This window comes from Trematomus bernacchii, unplaced genomic scaffold (genome assembly GCF_902827165.1).
Source record: "Trematomus bernacchii unplaced genomic scaffold, fTreBer1.1, whole genome shotgun sequence".
In the NCBI taxonomy this organism is placed as follows: domain Eukaryota; kingdom Metazoa; phylum Chordata; class Actinopteri; order Perciformes; family Nototheniidae; genus Trematomus; species Trematomus bernacchii.
Window position 1 is genome coordinate 607,965 of NW_022987593.1, and position 27,400 is coordinate 635,364.

Below are 27,400 nucleotides of genomic sequence, written 5' to 3' on the forward strand. Positions count from 1 at the left end.
TAAGAAAACATAAGTCATTTTTTATTTATTTTCCTTACAGCAGTTAGCAATATTTTAACTATAGCAAGCCAAAAATAAATACAAATTTAAATTATTTCAACAATGTATTTCATTTAACAGAGCAACAGTAGCATTTCACGTTAATAGTGCACAGAATCCAATCCCAAGGCATGGCTTCCCGTCTGAATCCTTCCCCTTATGAAGGGTTTACAATGTTGTCAATTCTATGTTTTGTTTATCCATTTCACAGTTTGTCCATAACGATGAAAAACAGACAGAGAGGAAGCCATTGTAGTGTCACTGGCCTCCAGCAGGAGCAGTTAGGAGACGATGTTTAACATGCGATCAGAAACAGTGAGACATGAGGAAAATACAAGCAAAGTGCATAACTATTCAAAACAAAAACAATAACAACATAACTCCAAAAAGCTACCATCGGCAGGCTATTTAGAAAAACCTCACATTTTAATTGTTCATGTACAAAGAAAAAAAAGTGTCATTTATTTCCAAAAAGGGTGATGTGACAATTGTAAGTCACGTTTATTTTCCCTGACGGATGTGAAAGCAGTAGGCAACTGAGGCGACAATGTCCTCTGTTATCCTGTTCTATGAGAGTCCAGCTGTCCCATCACCAACCACTGACGTATAATGTACAAGCAAGTTATCATCCATCTCACACAAATCTCCCATTCCCATAACGTTGTTTCCTCTGCTCTAGTTGCAGGGAAGTTGTTTGGGCATTTAGTTGAGATGAAAGTCCAAAATGCCAACACGCAAGCATCCTCACACACTCACACACACACACACACTACCCAACAGCCTCCCTCTACATCCACTGGTACTTCAGAGCATTTAATTGTCATCGATCCTTCTCCATGACTTCATTTCCCTTTGTGGCTGCGCTGCTCCCATGTGCTTTTGGCAGTTGTACGGAGGCCTGGCAGGGCCACATAGTCTTTCTGGAAACGTGAATTAGGCGTTCTTTGTCTTTTCCTCTCCCCCTGCGTGGTGAAGAAGGCGTCCTGGAAACGCATGCTTGAGGCCGTGGACTGCAAAAATGAGACATGAGAAAACACCGAATGAGTAAGCAAGAAATCCCTCCAGGTGGGAGATACATTCTAACCATGTCAATGAAAACTATCAAACGTGTGCTTTACAGTTTCTGCTGCCCAGTAAGTCTAATACTTACAAGTCTACGTTTCACCTTTTTAGGCAGGTCTTCGTTTAAGGTATAGACATCTTCTCTTTTTGCCAGCACCTGAGAACCGTCCTCAAATTCCACCTGAACATAAAGGGAAAAGATCATCAGCTCTTTACACATTAATATGATAGGAGCGCAACTATTTAGCGCAAATTTCTTTTTTGCAATATATGTACACAGCATAAGGCTAGAAAATCATTTTCAAAATGTAATATTTGTATTGTAATTAATTTATCTCTGAAAAGGATGTTTGAATTAAACATCAATCACCCATAGTGCAAACTCAACACTGTCTATTAAAGTGTGTATCAGGTCTCAAGGAAGTAAACATAATACAATATCATCAATTGAAAGTCATTAAAACCAATATTAAAACTTTTAATAGATCAGAATTGTTTTATTCTCAATGATGAAACAAATAGCTTTTACTAGATTTTGAATAGAAGCCATTTCCATGTTACCACCGCTCTCAAAACAAATATTTTCTGCTAAAGGTATTAAGGTTTTTCATCGCTGTGTGCCTTGAAGTAAAACGATATCCTACCTAGACACACAAGACACTGGAAAGTTCTTGTTAAGCTTTTTTATAAAAATCGGACCCATCTTTTACTGAGTTTGTGCGTCACAGATGCATTTGTGCATAACTAATGGTTGACGCCCAGCTTGACTAAATAAAGCCTTAAGTGGAAGCTGCATGACTTAGCCTGGTGAATATTTCAGTGAGTTTGAATAATGCAGATTGTCACCTCCTTCTCGTCCTCCTCTTATCGCTCTCTCCATCTGCCTCCACTGTGTCTGAATAGCTTTTGCTTCCTATACATCTCTATTCATCCTCCTCCAACTCATCTCCACGCCACTTAAATGTCCTCTTTCTTAACACGTTTTCTTTTCTCTCCTCTCCTCTCGGGACCTTGACAACGTCAGAGAATTCACCATGACTCTGATGTTGAGGGAGTTCAACAGGTTTACCGCCGTCTCGCTTTGACCCACAGCTTAGCTTGCAATTTAATTCAACATTCATAGAAAAATGATTAAATCTGCAAAACCGGGTCATACATCTCTCTCATACATTTGTTATTTGTCATTATTGTGTGTTTCTTCAGTCCGTGCGTGCGTGTGTGCGTGCGTGCGTGTACCTGATACATGTAGGATACGTTGGATCCAAGGTATTTGGCACCATAGTACAGCCCATCGGGCCACTTCACTTGAACAGCTTCCCCAACTTCAGGAGGGCCCAAGTTCATACAATCTTTGCTCTAAAGATACAAGGGAATAATGGTGGTTCTGTGTAAGAGTGTGCGAGTCAAAACAGTTACATGTATGGTTAGACTTGATTCTGGCTTCTAACCTGAATATTGGTAAAACGAATGTATAGGCAATAGTTACAACATCTTACTTTGCACACATGTGTATAATCTAAATATATAGGCAAACAATACCATGTATCACTTTTTGTTTTTTAAAGACTGTTGTCCAGCCTCTCATACAGACTGTTTTCACACTACAACACTTACTTATCTACATGCGTGCATTTCTTTTAGATTTTCCACAAAAACACATTCATCATATTGCTTTCTGGTTAAAAGATTTAACAACTAAAATCTTAAATTTGAATAGTCTATGTTTCAAACATGTGGCTACAACATGATAAAGATATGAAATGTTGACAAAATATTTAAATTTCATTATCGTCTCCAAATTTAAAAAAATGTTTTTTACAAGAATTAAAAGGATTGTACAATTTGCTGCACATCTGAGGAAGACTTGGTCAATTAAGGCTGGGGCTCAGTATTTAATGAAATTAGGAGAACCTCACTGATACTGTAACACACAGATGTTACTGCTACCTCGTGTTCAGCTCACCCAGTGAGACTCAATCATTATTATAATCACTTAAGCAAATCAATGAATTGCAACTCTTCAAGAACGGTCATGTCAGTGATAATTTGGTGTTACCATGACAACCTGGCAGTCCCGTTTTATTTTTAATTTGATTGGCCTTTGTCAGACATCCATGTCATTTCATAGCAATTGCAGAAAAGGTTCATAGTGACACACTTTACAGTAAGACATTTAAACAAGATTATATGTAATCCCTCGTGCAATTTAGAGAACCAATAATCCTGCTTGAAAAAAAAGAAGCTCCTTTCAAATGAGAGGGTTTTAATATCGGATATGACCTCGTCCAACTGGGAGGCGACCTCTTGAGCGGGGCCGCTAATTAAACATATCCTCACCACTATATCCTCAGGGTACGTATCGTTGGAGAAGGAGCCGTCGTCGAACATGACCTCGTAGAACATCTGGGAGGTGATCTGCGTGACCTTTGAGCTGTAGTAGCGCAGGTTTTTATGTTTGGAGATCACCGTCTGGCCCAGAGAGATGGACGCTTGGCATGCCCGCTGCTTCTGGTACAGACAGAGAGCAATTAGAGCAATGTAGGACAACAATACAGTAGCTTTTCAAACTAAAACTCCTATAGTAGTAAATCCTTATATGGTGAGTGATGACTGCAGTCCATTTAACATTTCGTTTTTTTAACATTTGTTTAACTACATTTTGAAAACAAACACTTTTTTCTTATATAAAATAGCATCTAGCCATGCAGATAGTTCTGTTTGTTCAAGGTTTTGAGAAATCTCATTCTGAAAAATGACAAAATAATACAATTCTAAAATTGGAGTCTTTCCAGAAACACATTACTCTAGAAAATCCGAAAACTCCCGTTTCATTTTTGTGAATAATGTAATAGTTACTAATTTTATACCCTCATATATTTTCTAAATAAATTCCAACATTACAGATATGTATATTTCTACAATAACACAACTTTTATTTTGAAAAATGTGAGTAGCATTCACAGTCCCATCTGACAGCAATAAAGTGTTCTTTGTATTGTTGGAATGATTTAGAAAATATATTTTAACAATAACACCTATTTTCTTTTACAAGTTACAGTATAGTATGATCGTTTTCCAAGTGCAACACACTGCCATGTCCATTCTCCCTTAGCAAGACCTGGTTCATAACACCTCTGGAAAACACCTGTCCTATTACTTACAGCTGACGAACTCCGCGACTGATGTCTATGGCAGGTGATTGACACGACATATGGCCAATCATCAGGCTCCATGATGACCCCAGCAGCATGGGCACAGGTCACATGAAAGGAGGTGGGACACCGGCCACATGAGCACTGGATGCAAGCACCTGCCTTCCTTCTCCCCACGCATCGCTTACGACAATAGATGCACTTCTGTAGACACACACCGGAGAAAACTATCAACACCAACGCCTCACCCTTAGCAGTATGTCACATTAATATTCAGAAAATACAATGTCAGTTGTTAGATAATAATGAAAATAGCATTATTTCTTCATAGAGACACTTCAGTTTAGTATAAATGATGAATAATACATTGTATACACTGAACTGTGTAGTATGTTAAATGCAGCACATAAAATATGCATGAATGTAGAATAAAATGAGTATAAGACCATCCAACACATCTTCCGCTTCTTTGTAATCTTTCCTGGCAAAATGGCAGGAGAAATTGTCATTGAGTATCTTTATTACCCTGAAGGAAACCAAGTGTAGCCTTGGAAAGCAGTAAAAAGAATTGAAGCAATTTAAAATCTGAATTTAAATTTGAGAGACCTTGAATGTGCTCAAGAAAAAGTGAGTGAAAGACAAAAGGCTGCCAAGTGAACCATAGCAGGGTTGTTCCATGAAGCTCGAACATAATTTAGAAACAGTATGTCCTCGAAATCAACTTTTTTGTAAAAGTACACTGTTATTGGATACGGTGGAGTAAACAAAACTAAGACACAAGAGAATATAATGGGGCCAGTCAACATAAACATGTTGTTTTCCCCTCTACAACACAAGGAAACCCTCTAAATGGTCCAATCAGATGACATCATTTGAGGTTTCTCCAACAAACCAGTGCGGCAATGCCTGTTTTGGTGCTTTCCCCCTCCATTTTGGGTCTGTGAGCAGTACACAAGTGCACAGTGAAGGGTGAAATACACAAACATATCCTGCACCGAACACTGCCATGCCTAAATGCACAAACACACTCGCACCTACATTTTTAAGACTACCCCTTGGTTTTCTGCACCCAACAGCCCATCAAGTCCATTTCCTCTGCTGTGGCGTGCCCACTCTCCTCTGCTCCCACAAATCCTCATCTCATCCACTAAAGGGAAAGAATGACGACATCCTCCCATTATATTCCTACTCGTACCCATTCCTCTTTCACCCCTTTTGCATCCCATCTCACTCCATTTCCTCCACTCTCCTAATAAAACATCCATCTACGCTCTCTTTTTCGCTTCGCTGCCCTGTTTTCTTCTCTCTTGTGGTGCGGCTTCACATCTCTTTGAAGGTAATTTATTCATTAATGTAATTCCTTAGGAATCCATACTGAAAAATCCACACATGCTGGCAGATAATAAGCCTGTGGATAGACAAACTCCTTAGAGGATGTTCCTCAGAGGATAGTGAGTCAGAGTGGGAATTACCTGGTTTGTAAATATGAAGTAAAGCCTATAAAAAGAGTCTGATGATATACTGTCATATCAATATCTTATCATCTTCATGGAAGAACACGATGTGTCTAAACAGCATGTGTGGGAGTATGGACAGGTTTCATTCTTAAATAGGAACTGATGTTTAAATTCTCTAGTGCATATCTGCGAAATATTCATCGCCCCAGGTGAAAGAGCATAGCCTTTGTTGGATAGATAAGGAGGTGATGCTGTGCCAATGCTAAACTTTTCTTAAAAGTCTCTGTTCTTATCAGCTAAGCCTCTGAAATAAGTGCCCTTTGTTCATTTCTTTGAAAAACCAATAGCTGATCTAATTAGTTGACCTATGCAGCATTAATTAAATGTAACCTCTATAGCGGGGCTGGCTTCTCCTTTACAATTATCAGCTTAGCCTACTTTAATCAGATATCACTTGAGGATCAGGGGGTATTGTGTAATGAGCGGTCCTCTTCCAAACTTAAAGGCAATGGTTAATTTAAAATGGCTGGTGAAAATAAGTCATTTTATCCCTTTTTTATTAGTATTAATGTAGCCTCTATTGCTTCACAGTTCCTTTCTGTTGTATTAGTTGTATTCATGGAGCATCTTTTGTTTCAGTTTCTCTATTTCTGAACTAAGGGACTTTTTTCTCAGTGCTTTTTCTTGGTGACTAACATGGCCTACATTTCATAAACCCTTTCCCATATCTCGTCCATTATGGACAACATTGTGCTGCTGATGAACTGGCCTGACTGTCTCGTCCACCTATCGGGGCCAGCATGACAAGATCCTGACTGGCATGCCACACAACCTGTGTTAACTGAGGGACGTGAGTGTATGAGTGTGTGTGTGTGTGTGTGTGTGTGTGTGTGTGTGTGTGTGTGTGTATTTATGAACATTTATCGGTGGGAAACAACTATTGCAAATAGTGTTCACTTTGTGTGAAAACATAAAGTACTTTGACTTTAATACATTGATGACGGCATAGTTTTACGTTTCAATGTGTGTGTGAGTTTGTGTGAGCCTAACCCACTTTACCCCATGCCTGTGCCCTCTCCGGGGTGTATTTGGGTGCCTGTGTTGAGCCATGCGTTAAGAACATTCCCACAGTAAATTATGAATGTGTTCAGTGTGGGATTGTGTGTGCGCCATATTAAATTATAAATGTACCGGGCTGCTGCTGGGGCATCGGGTCCAATGAGAACTCGTGGCTCACGGAGCCAACATACAAATGATGAAGTGGACTAAAGAAAAAAGGTATAAGACCAATAATATCTCTTAATTTAAATGTAAATGAAGATACCCACGTGTCTTTCGGTTACATTGTGTGCAATTGTTTATTCAAGCATGCTGTGGGGTTTATCATATTTTTACCTTAATTTAGATGTCAAAGAGTTTGTTGAAAAGAGGGCCATCTGTGTTATCAACAAATGCATGAGTCTGTCCAAAAAGTGCTTGTGTCAGCATATTCATTAGTGAAAATTGGCACCAAAAATAAAATAGTTGGCGTCATGAAGTTATGAAAAAAAAAAAAAAAAAATGCACTCTAAGTTGCATCTTTAGATTAGACAAATTTTCCAAAACTGTATATACCAACATCACAACATCAAAGCATGTACTTTTAGCTGCATCGGTAGAAAGTGTATAATCTGTGGTGTCAAGCTACAATTGGCACTGCTACAAACTTTATATAATCAAACAGCTAAAGGAACAAAGCATTGGCCAAAGAAAGAATTCTAGTCATTACAATATCTGAAACATTTTGGCAATCATCAGGGTAATGTCACAGGCATTTTATGAGCGCCTGCCCTTTCCTGTCTGGACTCCACTTTTCATTTTGTTCAGATCTTAGCCCCTGGGTATGGATTCTGACACTTTGTGGTCTGTGCTTTCATATTCAAAATGAGCCTCATATATTTGTGGCATGAGCAGATATGAACCATATCCCTGTACATTCCCTGTGCTGTGGGTAACTTCTCTCAGTGTAAATGCAGTCGTATCTTTTCAACTATTTTCGGGGATGCACTCATGTTACCGTTTTTTTAGGAACACCTTGGAAAATTTAGGAGGTATTTTAATATCAATTTGAATTATTTTACACTCCATTTTTGTTCATGATGGTTGGAATTTTGTTATTAGTTTAAATTAGGGCAATAAAAAGAAATGAGGTGAGAAAAAGGGGATCCGCATCCTCGACTAACCCCTCTCCACTAGGATACACACTGGCAATGAGTTGACTGGAAGGGTTGATTACTAGAGACCTTTAAGCATAATGTAGCACAGATGAATGGCACCACAAACTAAATTCGCCACGGTAATTATTATTAGAGGTGAATCAACACCTCTAAAACAGTCAGGCAGGCAACCAAGTTGACATTTACAAAACCTTGATGATCAAATACAGCAAATATTAATAAGGTCTAAATGTCTGTGTCAGTTGCTGTCGATGAGTTCAGCTGCAAGGTTGTCACATGTATGTCTGCCTGGCATAACGTTACTCAGTCATGGTTCCGGGTACGGTATTGCAAGCCCAGAGGCCTGTTGTGTGTGTGTGTGGGTTTTGGTGTGTTTGAAGTAAGCAGTAACGTTAAAGTTGTGAAGTAGCAGGGGCACTGTGTTTCCCATCTAATTGTCGGTAAATCAATGCTACTACATTCCAAGTCCCAACCCGTGCCTTGATCAATCATATACGATTCTTTAAAAAGCTGAAGTTTTCATTTACATGCTGTACTTTTTGCTGAAACAATAAAGTAAGCAGGGAATGGGCAGGCCGTGTTGGTCTCTGTTATCCATCTTGCGCTCGGTGTTCCTCTCCAACACTGCGTTTTCTGCTGAGCTATCATGGTGCCTGCAGCAGAGAGCTAACTATAGTGGCAACATGTCAGGTCTGCTGAGACACACTCCAGCTCTCATTAAGCAAACAAACACACACATACACACAAATGCATGCACTAAGACACAGGCAGACGGACACACAACCACGCATGTAAAGACAAACGCCCACACACAGACAGCCCTACGTACACAAACCCCCCACCCACCAGTGGTTAATTATAGCTTTGATTGCGGGCATGTTCTTCTCACATTGTTAATTAGAACTCTGAACACTTCATTAATTGGACTGAGCCAGTCCTCAAGGACCTGGGGAATTCCAGCACTGCGCGCGCGCATGCGTGCGTGCGCGAGTGCGTGCGTGTGTGTCCTCACCAGTTTAAATCGCTGCATGGGGATCCTACTGGTGTCAATAGGACTCCTCTTGGCTTCGTCTCTGAACCTTGCCTCTGGTAGTGCCACCGCACACATCACATGAGCCCATCTATGTACATACACAATAACAAATTAATACATCATGATGATCAAGAAGCACAGACAATTCTTTGGGTGAGCTCTGGAGATCAGAGATGAGCTAATCTGAGAACAAAAGCCTGTCTCACTTGTCGTTTTTGGTTTTCTTCAGAGCTCCACCTCTGAGGTTACAGAGACAGCATTCCTGAAAAAACATAAACGGGAGTCAGGGAGGCAGAAAAGGTGTCATTTCACACACCAATATCCTCACACATGTTTACATACAACACCTGCATTGTGTGGGGAAATAGGTCAAATTGTTGTGAAGTCTTCCGAGAAAAAAAGGCATTTACAATGCGACTGCGGAACGGATATACTTTCCAGTGTGTTCATCTTCTAAGTCAAGCAAGGTAATGCACACCAAATAACGAAACCACAAATTAACTTCACTAAGCAACATCTGTTTTTTTAGAGGAGGCTTAAATCAGAGTCAGTCTATCAAGCCTACATTTAAGATGTTGGTCTTTTTGATCAATGCTGCTCTAAAATAGCAATGCCCCTATTAGTAATGTGCGTATAACTACATTCCATCTAAAAATACAATTGTCACACAAAGAGAAAAATCATCTTACTGCAGTAAAGCTTCCTTCTGTACAGCGATCACATGACCACTGTTCACCGACATCACCTTCGGCAACACCGTAGCAACCTAAAGGAGGAAGAGATAGATAACAATAATTGGTAAAGATATAACTTTGAACAATTTAAATCTTTATCACTGACTCAAATACCGCCAAACCGGGCGGCATGGTTTAAAAAAACATAAAGAACACAGCACACGTGAGAGCTAATGGTAAATCGCTAACAAAGAACAGAATTAAGTGCTATGTACAATTTGTTCCCAATGATTTTCAACAGAATGGTGGTATTGTATCATGCAGAAATGCACAGTATTGCCGAACAAGTGTAAATGGAGAGAGCATGTGTGTCTGTGTGTAAGGGAATGGTTGTGATTAAGCAAGAAATGCAGACAACAAAAGAGGAAGTTACATCTATACATCTTTGTTTAGAAATGCATCTGTTAGTGTGTTCATCTGTGTATCAAAAAGCACTTTGTAGAAAGCCAGACTTGCACTGGCGTGACAGTATGCCTTAGTTTCAGACACTTTGTAACCCTAAAACATACACAGTAGTATGAATCAGCAACATTTAGTAAATATGTTTGCCGTTCTTAGTTCTGGTCTGCGCTCTTGGTGTGGCAGAGGAACAGAAATGTGTTATAAAAAACATAAACGCTTGTGGCTTCAAACTAACAAACATTTTGACTTTATAAGCAAGACAAATGTGATTCTGTTCAAAGCCGACAGCTGGTTAAACTCCATTCCTAGAGGTTTTAGACACATAAGCTGGGGGGATTGTTTTATTTGTAAGAAACACTTAAAGTCTGTGTATGTGTATGTCTCAGTTCTTTCCCCCCACTATCCATCACCAAACCAAACATAACATCTAAGCTCACCTCTCTTCCTTTCGCAAGTTCAAATAACAGTAGGGGGTGGGCAGCTACATCAACTTGTACTTACCGTCGGTTCTCCAAACTAAACTTGTGGCTTTTTCATCAGTTTCAAATGACATACTCTTCAGCTCCTGACCCCACACTGCTTTACGACCCCCCCCCCCCCCACACACACACACACACACTCACATGCAACAAACACAGCACATACATAACGCCTAGAGCCTCCAAAGTCAAAAGTGAGGTGGGATCAACACTACAGGCCGGAAAGTATAAGGGTTTGAAAGTGACTGGGAGAAGAAAAGTCATTTTAAAGCTGTGGATTCCCTGACAGTGTGTGAGACCTTAAAAGTGTGCTTGTGTGTGCCTGCATGCGCGTATCTGTGTGTGTCTGTAGAAAAGACCGGCTGAAAGCTTAAGATATTGGGAAAATGTGCATGGCTTGAGAAAGAGTCCTAGGGCTGTTTCAGTGTGTGAATGTGGGATTAAGATAATGTACCGAGTATTGCGGCTGTGTGTCCAGCGGAACGGAAAGGCTCTGGGGTTTTTTTTTTTTAAGAGTGTGTTTGTGAGGCCTTGTTGCACTGGCTTGGGGCTTTTGGACAGGAAGTATGTGTGGTGAAGACAGAGGAATCAAACTCATTCGGCTGACGGGGGAAATAAAATACTCCCAACCACAGAGAGAGAGAGAGAAAGGGAAACCGAGAGCGGATGGAACATTGAAACAGGACTCAAACCCGACGACCCTATCACAATGACATCAGAAAAACAAGCACAGCATATAAAAACAAACAATGCAGTTTGGTGAGGTATCTACAACACCAGTATCAACCTTCACACACACTATCTACACGTTAATACGTACTTGCGTGGACTTGCAGGCAACAGCCCTGGCAGTAGAGCAGAGGGGAGGTGCCGTCTTCCTGCAGCAGAGGGTTTGTGGGAGTTGGGGGGCAGTTCTGCTCCCGGAAAGAAAAGCAGATCTCTGGGATAAGGGGCTTGGTTCTTCTGAGACCACCACAGGGATGTGTGTGGCCCTCCATTGGAGAAGAGGGTGTGGAGGTGTCCTTGGCTGTGATAGGTGTATCGTCTTCTGCTTTGTCTTCAACCTTAAAAACAATTTGAATGATTTTCATGTTCTTCTTAAGAGGTGGTTAATAAAATATTTCCCCACTAATTTGCTTTATAATTAAGGTTGTCGCTCTGGATGGCATTTTAGCCCGTGGCAAATTACAAGAGCTGGTTCTGTAATAAGACAATGATAAGCTGCAGGAAAACCACATTCATCACAAGCGGGATTAGTATTATTTTCAATACTTATTTTATTCGCCGGTAATTATTCAGCTTTAATTATTTGCAGAGACAGCTCCAAACCACTTAACTATGTATTTACTGTGGCTTTGCTTTCTTAATAAAACAAAGGCCATTGTGTCTTCAACAGTGTTGTATCCAACTACTAACACAGGTTATACTTTACCTGATAATAGGGCATGAAGAGTGTGCACACGGCACAGTGGGGCTGCATGGTGGCTGCATGAGCATTGTACTCCCTCTCTGATGTGAAGCATCTCTTCTTGTTCTGCCACAGGTAGATGAGGGGCTTCGCCCACGCCTCCATTTCCTGCTCCTCCTCCTCTTCCTCCTCCTCTGCCAAGCTTGCTTCAGGGGGCTCTAAGTAGAGACAAAACAAAGCTACAACATTGAGAGCACTTATCTATTCCACTTTAACCTTTTTTCTACTATGGCCCAGATGATGATTCATGAACTATAGAGTGCATATCTCTCGTCTGGTAGTATGTTAATTAAGCCTGTTCTCAATCGGAATCGTGTGCCCTAAATATCAAAAACATAATATGCATTTGGCGCACAACAGACTTTAGCACTATATACCAAAGCTAATTCCTGGTATGTGTAAACCTACTTTGTAATAAATCTGATCTTATTCTGAATAATAGATTTGCTGCCAAGGCGGCATTAACACCAAATCATGCGGTCCAGCATTAGCTGTAGGGTTATACCAAATGGCCAATATTTGTGACGTCATGACGTGAACTTTAACACTCCGATGTAAAACAAGTACACTTTTTATTACACGATTATTGTTTTCCGTCAGAGCGTCATGATTTGCTCCACACTTTAAGCCGTCTTTGTCTTCTCTGGTCTAACTGCTGTAAAAAGAATAGAGGGACAGAGCCTTGTGCTGGAGCTTGTTGCGGGAAGCACGCTATCAAGTTCCCAACAGAATTGCTAAAACGAGCATCAATGTAGTCAGCTGTTACATAAACTCCAGGGCGGTTGGGCGTAAGTGCTTGTGTTTCGTTTTTTTTACCCTTAACTTTTTACAAAAGTATTTTTCGGCACCCATCCCCATGGCAGCGAGAGAAAGCAACGTTTACTGTACTCTCTCACCGACTTACTGGTTACGTGACTGGCCAACGAAATATGACATTGGGCTGCGTTTCTCAAAATGTTTGTCAGTTTAAAATGTTCTGCCGCACACCGCTGCATTGTTCCAGAATTCCCAGCCCGAATTCACTTCCCACACTCAGATGACTGGAAGGATGTGTGTTTTCGCCAAACCGCCTGATTTGGTGTAAAGTCAGACCAATCCCCTCCAGTGACATGAAAACCATTTTCAATGAATAGAGGCCTGCCAGTTTATAAAATTACCCAAAATGATTAAGAGCTCTCATCATCATAAAATAGGCTCCTCACAGCCACGGTCATTTCATGGTAATTTCTCAGGGATAAACAACTAAAATGCCTCCTGAATTATTCATCCCTTTCACAGCCATAGAGATAATGAATGTGACTGTGTGTGTGTGTGCATTAGTAGTTGTTAATTGAGGCCCCCCCTCCCACCCACCCTGTTAAAACCATGAAAACAAATGGTATAATAATAATAATATCTCTAGGTCTTTTTACTGTGGTAAGCCTGAGTTACATCCGTTTAGTTTATGTGTGCATTGACGTCAGTCGAATCATTTGGGGAAACATAAAATGTGAAAAATGAGAATAGGGAGAAGTGACCTCAGAGTGGAATGAAACGATGGTTATAAAAAGCTACGCTGTGGGAAAAAACAAATGTTACCTGAAGTGTTGATTACTATGTAAAAGTTTGTTTTAACTGTAATAAAACAGCAAAGTGAATTCCAGTCCTCCTAGTTTACCTATGAGAACTGTAATCTAGTTCAATGCAATGCAAGCTGCGGAGGATCGTGGTTTCTGGCTTAGTGCCATCCACTGTGCAGCTCAGACCACAACAGGAAATGTCCCTGGGTTGTTATTTAAATGAGCTTGTCTCTTGGCTTATAGCATGAACATGTGTCACTCTCTGAATGGGTTTTTTTAAGGCCTGACCTTTGCAATATCTTTCAATGAACTGTGTGAGGGGTGTGTGTGTGTGCGTGAGTTCCCACCATCATCACTGGCATCCTGTGGTTTGACAGCCGTGGGTACAGCCCTCGCCATGGGTTTCCTGAGTGGGTGACGCCAGCTCTTCGTGGTCCTCTTCACCGACAGGGCAGGGTACTGGCAGGAACAGGCATCAGTGAAAGGCATTAGAGTGCAAATAAAATGTATTTGTTTCAAACTTGAGCTAAAGACTGAATGTGTATGACAGTGTGTAAAAGAGCACTCACTGCACAAACCTCCCCAGGTTCCAGGCCTGATTCATCACACTCGCAGTTACTTGTATCATTTTCCTCCTCTTCCTCTTCCTCTTCTTCTTCTTCTTCTTCTTCTTCTTGTTCCTCCTCATCAGATGAGTCACTACTGCTCTCTCCCTTCACACTACATTGCTGCTCCATCTCTTCGCCATCAGATCCCCTTTCATCCATGTCAAACACCCCATCCTGTTCACCTCCTGCCATGTTCAGAGGTGTAACAGCAGTATTGGAGTGTAGACTCTCCTCTGTGTCCCTATGTCTCCCCAGCTCCCTGCACAAGGAGAGGGCGTCAGACCCATCTGTGTCCCCTCGGTGGAGCTCATAATCCCCACAGAGGCCCAGGGACTCAACAGCACCAACTGAAACTAGTGAGGTGGGCTCGAGCTGGGCCCAGGTGAGAGGCCCCCCTTCCTCTTCCTGGTTCTCAGACTCACGTAGGTCTTGTTCTGTGACCTCCAGGTCTGTGACTTCTTTGCACTGAGGTTCGGTCCACATGGTGTAAGGCAGCGGGTCGTGGGTGAAGTCAGAAGGGAGTTCTAGGTGCAGACTCTGGATGAGCACTGCAGGACCCTGGGAATTTAAGTTTTTCCAAATACTGCTGGAGAAAGGTTTGGGTTCCATGTACGAGTTCTCAAAAGTACAATGGGAAGGGGAGTATGTAGTGTGGTGGTGCAGCTGGAGTGCAGAGTCACCTTGAGTGCATAATGGCGTATGGGCGTTATAGTTTGAGGTACCAGTTAAAAAAGGCAGACCATTGTTCAGACTGAATGCATTGTCCCTATGAGCCGGGTGCTGTAAGTTTTCTTTGCTTGCTAACTCTAATAGGCTGTACTGCTGCTCTGTTTGAGGTACATTGCTCTTAACTAGCTGGAGAGGGGAAGCATCAGTTCGTCCAGTGGGAACATTTTCCAGCTTTATATGCTCCTGTTCCGCAGCAATTCCTGGCGTTTTTAGCTTTTCATGGACAACACCAGATGTTATTTTGTGCATAGCATTGGTAGTTAAATGAGCCGCATCTCCTTTTGAACCAGACACTGCTGCCCCTTTACAGCTATATGAAGACTCTGACTTCCACTTGTTGGCACGTTCTACAGAAAGAGGTTCTTTTGACATCTTTAAGTTGCTTTTTGACTCCGGTTTGGCTCCATTTGAGGACAGAGAGCTAGTTGGCGTCTCCCTATGAAGCACAGGTGCACCCTGGTGACTGCCTGATGTAGCTTTGGGGACATTGGTTAGCCCATACTCAGCCGGGGTGAGGGAGGGCATCTCTTGGATCAGTACAGGTGGCAAAGGGCAGATTCCAACCGTATCTGCTGGCTCCAGAGTGAGTTGTGGCATATCTACTGCATTCCTCTGCAGCAGAGGAGGGCAACGATTTCCCTTTGTGATGTTTTTCTTCAAATTGCAATTTTGTCCTGAAGGGGAAAAGGAGCAACATGATGTGCTACTACCCCCCTCTACTGGCTCAGATTTAAGATCATAAAGTGCTTTTGTAGTGGAGTGTGGATTGGTATGTTTGGTATCAACAATTGTGTTTATTTTCTCTGCTTTAGTGATGTTGTTAGTGTAATTCTCAGTACCCGTGTTCATGCTAGTGTCAGTGTTTGGTGATAGCCTTAAAGTGTCTTCTTTACATGAGAAACTCGATGTTTGAGAGTTATAGTCAGGCGGACACAAGCTCATCTCAGTCTCAGCAGAGTTGTTTTTTGTGTTGGAGGACGAGCTGAGTGTTTGAGCCTCCAGGGGAGAGACCCTGATACAGCAGTCCTGAGAAGGTGAGAGGTCTTGAGGTTCAGGAGAGCAACACCTTGGCTCATTAGTTCCCAGATGCATCTGGGTATCCTCAGGCCCTTGTCTGAGTCCATCGGGAGTCCTTCCCGTGACCCCTGAGAGGTGTTGAGGGTCAGTGTGAGTGACCGTCTCTGCCTTTAGGTCATTCTTCACTGGTGCAGCAGGAGAGGGAATGGGGTTGCAGTAAGAGTTATTCGAAAGACTTAAACTATTACTCTCTACACGATTTACCTTGACCACACACATCTGTCTGCAAGGACCTGTTGAGGATAAGGACAAATTAATATAATGTACCACAAGGTAAACAGCAACATAAGCACGCAGTCAAGCTGTTTAAATCACACCCACGCATACAGTATACTTGCTGTCTCTTACCAGAGAGCTGAAAAGGGTTCTGGTTCTGTTTGTGCTTTGACTCGGCTTCCATTTTCTTCTCTTTTTCCTCCTCTTCCTTGCAGCTTGTCCCGGCAGCAGACTTTCGCACCTTGGGCCCAGTCGGACCCCCCAGGCCTTTCCTCTTGCTGCTGGTCAGCGCTGTGCTGCCATCCAGGGCAATGGGCTCCTCAGTGGTTCTGAGGCGCTTGGATCGCATACGAGAGTGGGTGCTGCTGTGAGGAAGGATTGAGATAAAAAGAAGATTGAAGCCCAAAATTAAAGGAAACAAATGTGGAGGTTTGTGACTTTATTATGTGTGCCAAATGCCATTGTCTCTTCACTATCCAATGCACTAAGGACACAATTACAGGCATCATCACAGACTGATGTCTCTCCAAATGTTGCATTGGACATGTTCTTCTCTTGAGAAAAAACTAAATGGGATCTTTATTAACAATGATGAGGACTGTGTATGATTTCAACAATATGATGTCATCAATATACAAACAGCACCACTTGCACTCCCACTAGCACCATCAGCTGCAATAGACTCTTCTCTTTAACAGAATTGCATGGAAAGCAGAAGAAACTGTGTTGGAATATGAATACAGTACCCTTTATTAGTAGCTTTGTTCTTGCGCCTCCTCTGCAACCAGCTGTGCAGCTCCGGTGTTGTACCGGGAGTGGCGAGTATGTGATCAAGAGGTGCAGAATCTTTGCCCACCATCCAGTTGGCGTAGCGGTCCGGTTGAAACTGTTTCACAAACGGTTCCATGGATATTTTGACCATGTCCTTGCTACAAGTGCACTGGAAGAAAAAGATGAGTATGAATATTCTGTCAAACATAAAGAGGCATTGCAGTGCAAACACAATTATAATCAATTCTGTTTGATACTGTATGACCATGATTTTTAAGCATGAATTGAATTGTATTCTGAGACACTTTGTTGGATGTTCCAAAGACTTGAAGCATGTGCATGAATGTTACCTGTGTGGCTACTTTGCCATAGTCTATCCAACGCAGAGTGGCGAAGTTGGTGGACTCCGCACAGTTGAAGCCATGATTGAAGCCAGCATGGTAGCCATAAGGGAAGGTGATCATGAACTCTCCAGCTTCCTGAGTGATCTGGCAATAAACATAGGGGGAAGAGATTGGTTTGAAAGAGTAAAAGAAATGTGAACTCTCCTCCCATTTTCTTTTCTAAATAAGAAAGCAAAAGAGAATGAATGAAATCCTTTAAAGGAGAGGTGTCATGGCCATTTCCACTGATCATAATTCCATTGTTGAGGTCTACTAGAATAGATTTATATTGTGTAATTTTCCAAACTCACATTGGTTTCTCGTGTATTCACTGAATTTCACTCTCTGCCTTTAACGGCTCGTTGGAGCTCCAATAGCTCCAGCCCCCACCCTCCCTGTGAGCACAGTGTGCTCTGATTGGTCGGGACGTTGTGAATCACGCTGAGCTCCGTGGAGGTGTTGTTTCCTTGTTTAGGATACATAGCGAAACACAGCCAAACTCATCCTGAGCACACACAAACTCACATCCGAAGTAAAAACAATAAGTGTGGCTTGATATTGAGTAAGAAAAAGGTTGATAAACGCTGTGAGAATGGGTCTGCAGAGAGAATTTTACCGCGATCCCAACTGTCTGTTATCAGCCTGCAGCCAGGGAGGAGAAATCAGCTGAGCTGCCTGCTCCCTGCACACAGATGTGTGTGTGAGGAAGTCCGTGGATCGGTCAATTTGGACCAATCAGCGGGGGCTTAACGTAACGGCTCCGCGGACGTAACGTAACGGCTCTTCGGGATTGGTCCATTTCGTTCCGGGTACCGCTTGACATCATGCCGTACCCGGAACGAAATGGAAGAATCAAATGGACAATGACGTATCTCCAACGAGGCGTTTTGGGGAGGTATTTTCTGTGTTAGAGTTTTACTCGCTACAGGCTGTACTTTGAGGGTTTTGACTCTGCACACCGTTTACATGCAGAAAAACCTTCATAACACACAAGGGGACGGGTAATAACCGGAAAAGCATGACAACTCTCCTTTAATAAGTTACTGCAGATTTCTACATTTCAGAATGAGCACTGCTAATTTCACTGGCAAGAAAAGCCGTCTCAATAAAGTTGGTAAATAAACGGCGTATAAAAGGCAAGAAGAGGAGGAGTGAAAGTGATTTTTCAAAGGGGATGAGGGCCTACCTTATCAAAGGGAATGCCATACTTCTTCAGTATGGAAGGGGAGATTAGAGTCATCTTGTGACGAAGAAAAGCCTCACACCCCTTGAAGCTGTTAGGAAAGAAACCTGACAAAAATGTGCACAAACACAACATTAACATTGAGTGTAAGCCAGCGGAGAAACATGCATAACATGCATAATAAAAAGCTTGACTAAAAAGTGTACCCAAAAGTGTTTCTGTGGTCACCCTTTCAACCTTTACAGATTTAATTAACAGATTACATTTACAATTAATCTGGGTAAATCAGCATATTTTCTGAATATGTCACCATGAAAAGTTTCTCTTTCTATACCTAATCATTAACCTTAAAATATCTGAGTAAACTTGTTTTAACATATATTTATATATAGTTCCTTTTATATAGGATTCTACTGTAATTTGTATCATTAGTTTTACATTTTTGGATTTCTATTTATCCAGTGAAGTAATCAGCATTGCAATCTTAGAGCTAATAGCCCATTTTAAATTGAAATTCAAACACTTTAATAATGACTAAGTTGTCAAATTAATCTTATGCATTACGGTTTATTTAGTCTACTTACGCCTTAAAATATGGATTTTTCTAAAGAGGTTCGTCACTACATTAAACCTCCTTTTGCATTTACATTTCTACTAATAGCAGTTTTTGCACGTTTGTATTTCGAGCTCATTAGCATGCGGCATCCTTAGCTTTTCCATTACCACTACTGTCATCTCATTTCAGAGTTTAATTGATGTGCTGTTCTTTGTTGTTTAATGCAGACCTGGTTCTGTATGCTGCATCATTACTTAATAACTGTTTAATTATTTCTCCCGCCTTAATTCATATGTAGAATACAAAGAGAATATAAATGATTATTTTACCTGTAGCCAGACGCTCCAGTCTCTTCCCGTGCTCAGGGGGGATTGCATACCTATTCGAGATAAGAGATAAATATGAAGCAGACAGAAATACTTTTGAATGTGTAGGTGAAATTCTCCACATGCATTCTTCATTATGCCTCAACTGTACAATACAAGTTTTCAAGCAAAGCCTTTACAACTTCAAGACTGCCATCAAGTGGTGGATGAGCGAATAATTGTAAGAAGGCTGATGGGACAGAGATGTTGTTATGTCTTATTGGAAAAGTGTATTCAGGTGCACAGTATAAACCCTCCAATTACCGTGGCAACTTCTGAGCCTTTAACATTTAAAAGGTTACCTATTATGCAAAATCCACTTTTCCATGTCTATTATACATAAACATGTGTCCCCTCTGTGCAAAGAGATTCTGAAAGTTTCATGAAAAAAGATTCTCTCACTTTTTGTCCTGATCCATTTTTATAAAAACCTGTCTGAAAATGAGCTGATCAGATTTTGGCCACTTTATGTCATAATGATTTTTTGGCTTGTGTAACCATTAGCCAATCACCAACCAAGGTAACCCCCCCCACCCACCTTATCACCTGAATCTCCTCCTAGAGCACCATAGTGTTCTTTTTAACCAAATATCTCTCAGAGGGGCGTGGGGAGTGGCTCCTTATTTTCATTTAAAGTAACAGACAGAATCAGCACTTTTGAAACAGGGCTGAAACAGAGGAGATTATGGGATGCTACAATGCATGATCTGTTTGGTATTTCGAGCCAAACACTTCAGAGACATGTTTTGTATATATCTGAGACCTATAATATTTTGACGAAAAACATTATAATAGGGGACCTTTAAAAGCCAATGCATTTGGTCTTTGACTCTGTTAACACCGTTTCAAAATACGGAGTCTAATTCAATCCTTCTAAAAAGGACAAAAAAAACTATTGCTGTTAAATTAAGCGTTAATCTCGTTTGACCTTATCCTGCATTATTTCTTGTGCTACACTGCTGACGCAATTTAATTGAAACTATTCCCGATGTTCCCGGTGACAAACCCGGGGCTCTTGACTGAACTCCCACAAGGTTTGACGAGGTGCTCCATTCGACTAGCAGCATCTGCCCTCAGGTCTGTGACATTTCTATCATATCATATCACCTGTCAGCTTAACAGAGCAGTGAGAGGGAGAGCCATCCTCAGATGGAGGTGACATGGCAGGTGGGGGGGGGGGGGGGGTTTGAGAAGAGGTGAGAGAGGTGCATCTTAAAGCCGCTCCACTCCAGGGAAGAGATGTCAAAATAGAAGCATGATGAAAGAGTGTACCCCTGTGTGTCAGTGTGTTAGATGATAAGGGTATGCGTGTGTACTTGGATCATCAGGCTGCTCTCTGTCTGTGTATCTGTGTGTCTGTGTGTGTGTGTGTGTGTGTGTGTGTGTGTGTGTGTGTGTGTGTGTGCCTGTGCCTGTGACACTGATCCCTGTGGGTTGCAGGGCTCACTGCTCTAATGAGCAGAGCTCCCTTCAGGGCAAGGGGAGAGGAGAGAGAAATGGAGCAAGCCAAGCTGACAAAGAAATAACAAGAAACCTACATTTTGATCTACCTGCATTCTTCACTTCAGCTTTCACTTTATCATTTTAACCCGACACCTCTTAAAACCCAGCTTCTCTTCTATTAAAACATGCAAGAGCTTGAACAAATACACCTTTCTGTTTTCCGTGACAGGGCGTTTATTTCGGCACCTACTTTTTGTTTTGATCTTAATCCTTTTTTTAGATCAGCATTTTAATTTCATTTAAGTCTAATAAATCCTATACCATTTCCTTATAGTATCCTTTTGGATTATTGTAGCTCAAGTTTAAGGACTGAAAATTGAGACATCGAAATAGAGATGGACTGAGTGCTGTACCGAAAAAGGGGAAAAGAATAGTTTGCATTAACTCAGTTACACCACTTGCTCTGGTCAGTACAGTATTTTCTATAATATCCAACAAGATATTATGGAAAATTCAAAGTGTGTAAATCTACCCCAAAGAGTAATTTAACATTTGAGTGACTTCTTTAGTTAGTTAATTAGGTGTTGCAATCAGCTTTGACCTATTACACTAATTATTGATGAATTGTCTCAGAGTATCTCTGTCCTCTAGAGCAGGAGATTCCCAGTCGATCGCGAGATGTGTCTAAAAATAGAACAACAATATTCTGTTTTATCGTTAATGTCCTATAACATAATCTTCCTGTGCCAGAATAATGCACTTGAACGCATCAAAGCTTTGTGATTGGCGTGACCCCATGTGTCGGGGCGTGGCTGGTGGGCAGTGGGCACTAGTTAGCTGACGTTGTCCGTGTCAACAGGAGTGACAGTCCGCACACACACAAGACCGCAATTATGGCAGAAGCAAAAAAGCCCAAAATATATTAATTTCACTCCGAGTGGGAGGATGATTATTTTTTTGTTTATTCCAATTCAAAGTCCATCTGTCTCATCTGCAATGCGGGCGTGGCTTTACCAAAGAAGGGTAATTTAGAGCATTTCAAAACGGTGCACAAACGCTACGAGACGGAATTCCCTCCTAATTCTGCCCTACGCTCTTCTGTTCGTTGCGTGCATATGTAACAGAGTTAAACATGTGAATACATAATTATAAGTTTGTGAATGTTTAATTCATAATAAGTTGTGAATTTTAAGAGATGAGATTGTTTCATTTAATATTTTAAGCTTTGTTTCCCGTGGGAACACCTTCCTGTTGCACGTCTTTTTTTACTTCCGGTATGTATTTTCCACCCTCCGCGGACTGGCCATCTGCAGAATCTGGAGAATCACAGAACAGCCGGTCGTCAAGGGCCGGCTCAATTCGCTGACAGCCGTCACCGCCCTTAATTTTTTATGTTTTTAAAAGGCATCATTGAAGTTGCACCGAAAGAGGTCCGCCGTTTCCCCGCAGCGAGGCTCCCCCCCAGTTGACAGTTCGCTAGCAGTATAGTGAATGGTAACTGGTTAAGATTAGAAATGTGTCAATTTCTCACAGTAGCCATTGCCTAAACTAAACCATATATAGACCTATAGTCTGATGAGGGCTAAATGCGTGTAGCCATTTTTTCCAATGCGTAGAAGAGTGGATGTGAAAATAAAAGTGTCACTAATGGTACTACTAGTGGTACTAAAGTATGTGTCTTACTTAGTATGTGTCGCAACAAGTAAGACACATACTTTAGTGAATATTATACAGTTGGTTTCCATTGAGTGTTAAAAGTATTTTGCAGGCAATTGTTCATTGCTTCTTTGTGCGTTTACCCCCCGTCCCATACTAACCATGACTTGGGCTCTCCAAAGTGGAGGTAGTTGATGCTGTACAGGTCCATATCCTCAGTGTGCCACGAGAATGTGGTCTTCCACATGCCAAAGTATAGGTATGGAGTGTTCACCCCCTGGATGGACACACCGCAGTCCTCCTCGATAACATCCAGGATAGAGTTGAGGTGGCCAACATTCCACTCCTCCACATCCTGGGAGATTAGAAACAATTGAATGTCATAAGTGGATCTAGCAGCTTAGTATTGTGGTTGACAATGACATTTTTAAATCCAATCATTATCAGCTACATTAAGGAAGATTTTACTCATTGTGCCACCAGTTGGCCAGCTGTCAAATCCCCTATCACTATTATGTGGATGTGCACCATGTGTTTCATGCCTCTAAAGTTCTGCTGATAAATTACTTTGGGGTTAAAAACTGGATTTTAGCTTCAGTGGCCTACTTTATCAAAGCTGGGAATGTGTTGCTTTCAGTCAATACATCTTTGTGTCCCAAATTCAGATTTTTTTTTTTACCTTAAAATGACTCCAAAAACCTGTTTTCCAAAAACCAAACTGCTAGATGTAGGTAAAATAATATGATATAAAGTCCACCAAAGTCATTTCTACTGTTTAATAAATAAAGACACAGAGATTAACACATGTATTAAAATAGGTGAATAAAAACAGGGAAATCAACAAAAGAAGAAGAAGGCTCATCTACCTCATCATAGAGGCTGCCACTGACATCAGCACCATATATGGGTGAGACAAAAGTCAGGTTCTTCCAGTATTTCCTCTCCAGATCTTCATAATTCAGGTAGCGTGGTGTACAGTACCTGTGGAGGAGAAATAAATAACAATTGGTAAGGTGAAATGGCCATCTGTATGCCAGCAAGGGAAACATTAGCACAAACTACATAGCAGCTAAATGTAGAACCTTAGCACTTTTAAATCATTTATCCAAATCCCATCTTTAATCAGATTTGGGATTAGGAAAACTAGCATTAGAAATGTACACATGGCTTAAATTACTTTCTCTTTACGAATTTTCAGACTTTTTTGTTAGATAAGCGGTAAAATTCAAATGATTATTTTAATATGAACAGTTAGGTTTTCTTTAAATTCGGTCAAATAGGGCAGCAGCATTACTTCCTAGATAAAATGTATGCATTTAGTACTCACATGTCACTGTTAGCTAATCGCCTGAACTCCTGCACGCTAAGAGGCTTCTTCTGGATGTTGTATTGAGTGAAGAGCCCTGACTGGCCAGCCATCATCTGCTGGATGGGAGCATCAATCATGAGATCATCTATGTCATCATAGGTACGACGGGGCTTCCAGCCTTTAGGAGGAATCACCTGGGGGACAAACAGAAGAGGAGAGGTTTGGAAAACAAAACAGGAGTGGAGTAACCTAGTACAAATAGGGTCTTGCTGTTGGAGCAGTGGTTCTCAAAGTGGGGGGCACGCCCCCCCCCTGAGGGGCGCAGAGGCATGACAGGGGGGGCGGGGCGCGAGAGACCAGGAGGAAAAATTGTTATTAAAAAAAAATGTTTTAAAAGATACAAAAATAGAGAAATCATAATTTGAAAAATTATTGATTCGAAAATAATATGATACAGTACAGTACTATTACGTCTGGGTCTCTGTGTTTCATTAAAGCTTGGCTGGGCGCGAGAGACCAGGAGGAAAAATGGTTATTTAAAAAAAATGTTTTAAAAGATACAAAAATAATAATTTGAAAAATTATTGATTCGAAAATAATATGATACAGTACAGTACTATTACGTCTGGGTCTCTGTGTTTCATTAAAGCTCGGCTGTGTGTGTGTGGAACGAGCCATTTTGTGTGTGTGCGCGAGCGAGAGAGAGAGAGAGCGCACCGGTACCGGAGACGGATATAAGGAGTTTTTTCAACAACAAAGTGGAGGAGAGTCCTCTCCTGTCAGAGAGACTCAGTGAGCTAAAGGACTCTCTCAGTGTTATCTCAGTGGGTCTCAAACGTTTTGGTCACCATTAATGTAAACAATTATTTCCGAGGCACACGTTTATATGATCATTATAGTTATAAAAAAATAAGAGAATAAATGAAAAACAGGTATGAAATACTATATGACAGTAAAAAAAGAATAAAGTTTAAAAGGGTGATTTGTAAAATATCCATAAAGAAAAAGTAAATCTGTTTACAGTTCTGTTTCATATGGGTGTTGAGAGGTATCCATAGATCTCTTCATTTTGCTCTCAAAGTGCACCAGATTGATGCTTTTAACTTCAATATTTAAAGATAAATCTTCCCGGGGGAGCTTGCCCTATGTGAGGTCCACACACCACCTATAAAAATAGCACTTTACCCCTGCTTACACCTATATGCCGTGAGCTGATTATCGAGCCTTCATTGTAACAGGCACATTGTGTATATGCGTGGGGATTGTTGCAGTAGAAAATTCCACTGTAGCGACCGGTACATTAATGGGAAACCCTAAATGTTTGAGCACCCTCTATGAAACGTCAAGCTACCCCACAGCACCCCCAAAATAAATCTCTGGCGCCGCCACTGAGCCTGACTATTTGTGTTGGGGGGGCCCGACTTTTTTTTTTCTCCAAAGGGGGGGCCTGACAGAAAAGGTTTGAGAACCACTGTGTTAGAGGAACACATTAGAGGAAACTTTGACACACCAACTAAGTGGACATCATGAATTCCATAACTCACAGACAAGACAAAAATAATGTTGAAACTGTTTCCAAGTTGAAATTTGAAAAAAGGCTCCCTACCTTAGCCAGACCTGCGCGATGTGCACCCTGAGACTCCATATAAACCAGGTACTGGTTGAAGTCTTTGAACTCCTCCATGGTGGGCCTGAAAGTCATGATTTTGCAGGTGGGGTTCGCAGGGGTAAACACCTCTGCCCCCGCCATCCTGCCGCCTCACCAGATATAACCTGGAAAAAGAAAATAAAGACACAAATTAAAATGTGCTCAAAGGGTATAATAATAATAATTACCAATTTCCAGATGTAAATATAGCCAAAAAGTAATTTGTGTTTGCTTAATTTGTCAATAAGTTGTTAAGTCGATGGTCAGTGTGTTTTTGCATTTACCTGCTCCCAATCAGCTATTTTTCCTTACATTTTTGTGATACCGATTGAAGATGTAACTCAATTTAAAGACTTAGTACACATTGTATAGACCATTACAAAATATGAACCACTTAATGTGATTTACAGGCTGTAATAAATATTAACGTGTGGTTCAAATGTACAGGTGCAAAACTTGACTAGAAGGCAGTGGTTTATGATCACCGCTAGATGGAGGTAGAGATTCAACGAATGTCGATTTGGCCCTATGATCCTTTCTAACAACCCAATTCAGATTTGTGTCCCATCCACCCATCCCACTCCCAACTCTGACTTTATTGTTCATCAGACAAAGGATGACATTGCCCGAGTCATGATATTGTGATTTTCAACCATATATTTCTTCATAAAGCTACTTCACTGCAAACCATATTGTAATGGCGTTCAACCCGATTATGTAACAGGCAATTGCAAGCTTAAACAAGTTAATGTAATAAATCAGCAACAGTGTTCAGACACTATGTGTTTACAACCTTACTCCTGTTTTAAGTACTAAAACAAACATTTCAAAACACGGATATCCTACATCGTGCTTATTCTGCCTACCATTAATTGAAATCAACACATTAGAACACTGGGATAAATAAATAACCCCTGAGTTGTGGTTTCGCTTTAAAAACTGGATTTGCGTCTATGGCTTGGCTGAGCTTTGTTGTCTGTCAAGCCAGCTAACTAGCCAACTAGCCTACGTTTTGTTATGATGCAAAGTAATGGCTGAACAACTAGCACAGCTTGCTAGCTTAGCTTGCTAGCTTGCTTATATTAAGACATTATAATAATTTGGCACTCTGATTTGTACGTTGTGAATTGATTCATGGTACCGGACTATAAAGCACTTGCAGCTAGCAGGTGGAAAATAAATGCATATGTAGCCGTTTAGCTAACCTAGCTAGCACACCAGCTAACTCCTTAATGCACAAGTGAATGGGGTTTAAATGCCCCTCGCAAGGTGGCTGCAGAGAGGCCCGTAGCTCCTTCGCTCTGTGACTTTGTGTGATACTGAGGATTTACTATGATGTGTTGTATCGTGTATACATTATTGTATCGATCCTGAAAGACCTCTGGCAATAGACATGGGAACAATGAGAAACATAGTCCGAGATGTCCACTGGCATGAACGCGTGCCAACTTCTTAGGCTGGCAACGCTAACGGTTAGCTGTTGATATGTAGCTTAGCTAATTTTGCACTATAGTCACATAATGCAGCACACCGATTGCTGTCTAACTGGATCAAAGCTAGCTTACATGCATCGTTTTTCGCCGGTATATCATATGTTGTTTCAATAAAAGCAAAGAGTATTTTACCTTGATTTAGAAACACAGCGCCGTGTTGTTATTTATCTCTTCCTTGTCCGTCCAGCTGATTCACATGACAGCTGCTGGTGCTGCTGCTGCTGCTGCTGCTGCTTGCATTGAGATTAAACCATGTTGAAGACGGTCTATACTCCACAAATGCGTGTCAGTGTGCTAACGTGATCCACCGAGATGAGAGGCAGACCGTGGTGGGGTGGACTTATCCATGCACTGTGAGATCT

At 41.3% G+C, this 27,400-nt stretch overlaps 1 protein-coding gene across 6 annotated transcripts; it reads right to left on the minus strand.

Annotated features, from left to right (window-relative positions):
* kdm4c (lysine (K)-specific demethylase 4C) lies at positions 1-27,400 on the minus strand. Of its 6 annotated transcripts, none has more exons than XM_034129874.1 (22): positions 27,171-27,400; positions 25,504-25,670; positions 23,916-24,091; positions 23,455-23,569; positions 22,750-22,943; positions 19,454-19,503; positions 18,572-18,675; positions 17,353-17,490; positions 16,978-17,171; positions 16,364-16,593; positions 14,171-16,248; positions 13,949-14,060; positions 12,007-12,200; positions 11,395-11,638; positions 9,649-9,725; positions 9,166-9,221; positions 8,939-9,047; positions 4,263-4,457; positions 3,439-3,609; positions 2,338-2,457; positions 1,190-1,282; positions 1-1,049 (listed from the first exon to the last, which is right to left on the minus strand). In XM_034129874.1, exons 2-22 carry the CDS (start codon positions 25,645-25,647, stop codon positions 882-884), a joined length of 4,962 nt encoding a protein of 1,653 aa, XP_033985765.1. In that variant the 5' UTR covers positions 25,648-25,670; positions 27,171-27,400; the 3' UTR covers positions 1-881. The 6 variants fall into 6 exon arrangements, with proteins under 6 accessions (XP_033985765.1, XP_033985768.1, XP_033985766.1 ...); XM_034129877.1 differs by having other exon boundaries at positions 16,220-16,248; positions 16,364-16,596; XM_034129875.1 differs by having other exon boundaries at positions 14,180-16,248; positions 16,364-16,596.

Coding starts and splice junctions, on each gene's coding strand:
- kdm4c (XM_034129872.1), bottom strand. CDS start 25,647: ATGGCGGGGGCAGAGGTGTTTACCCCTGCGAACCCCACCTGCAAAATC. Junction 18,676..19,453: donor ACTGGAGCGTCTGGCTACAG/GTAAAATAATCA, acceptor CATTTTTGTCAG/GTTTCTTTCCTAACAGCTTC. Junction 3,610..4,262: donor AGTCGCGGAGTTCGTCAGCT/GTAAGTAATAGG, acceptor TGTCTGTACCAG/AAGCAGCGGGCATGCCAAGC.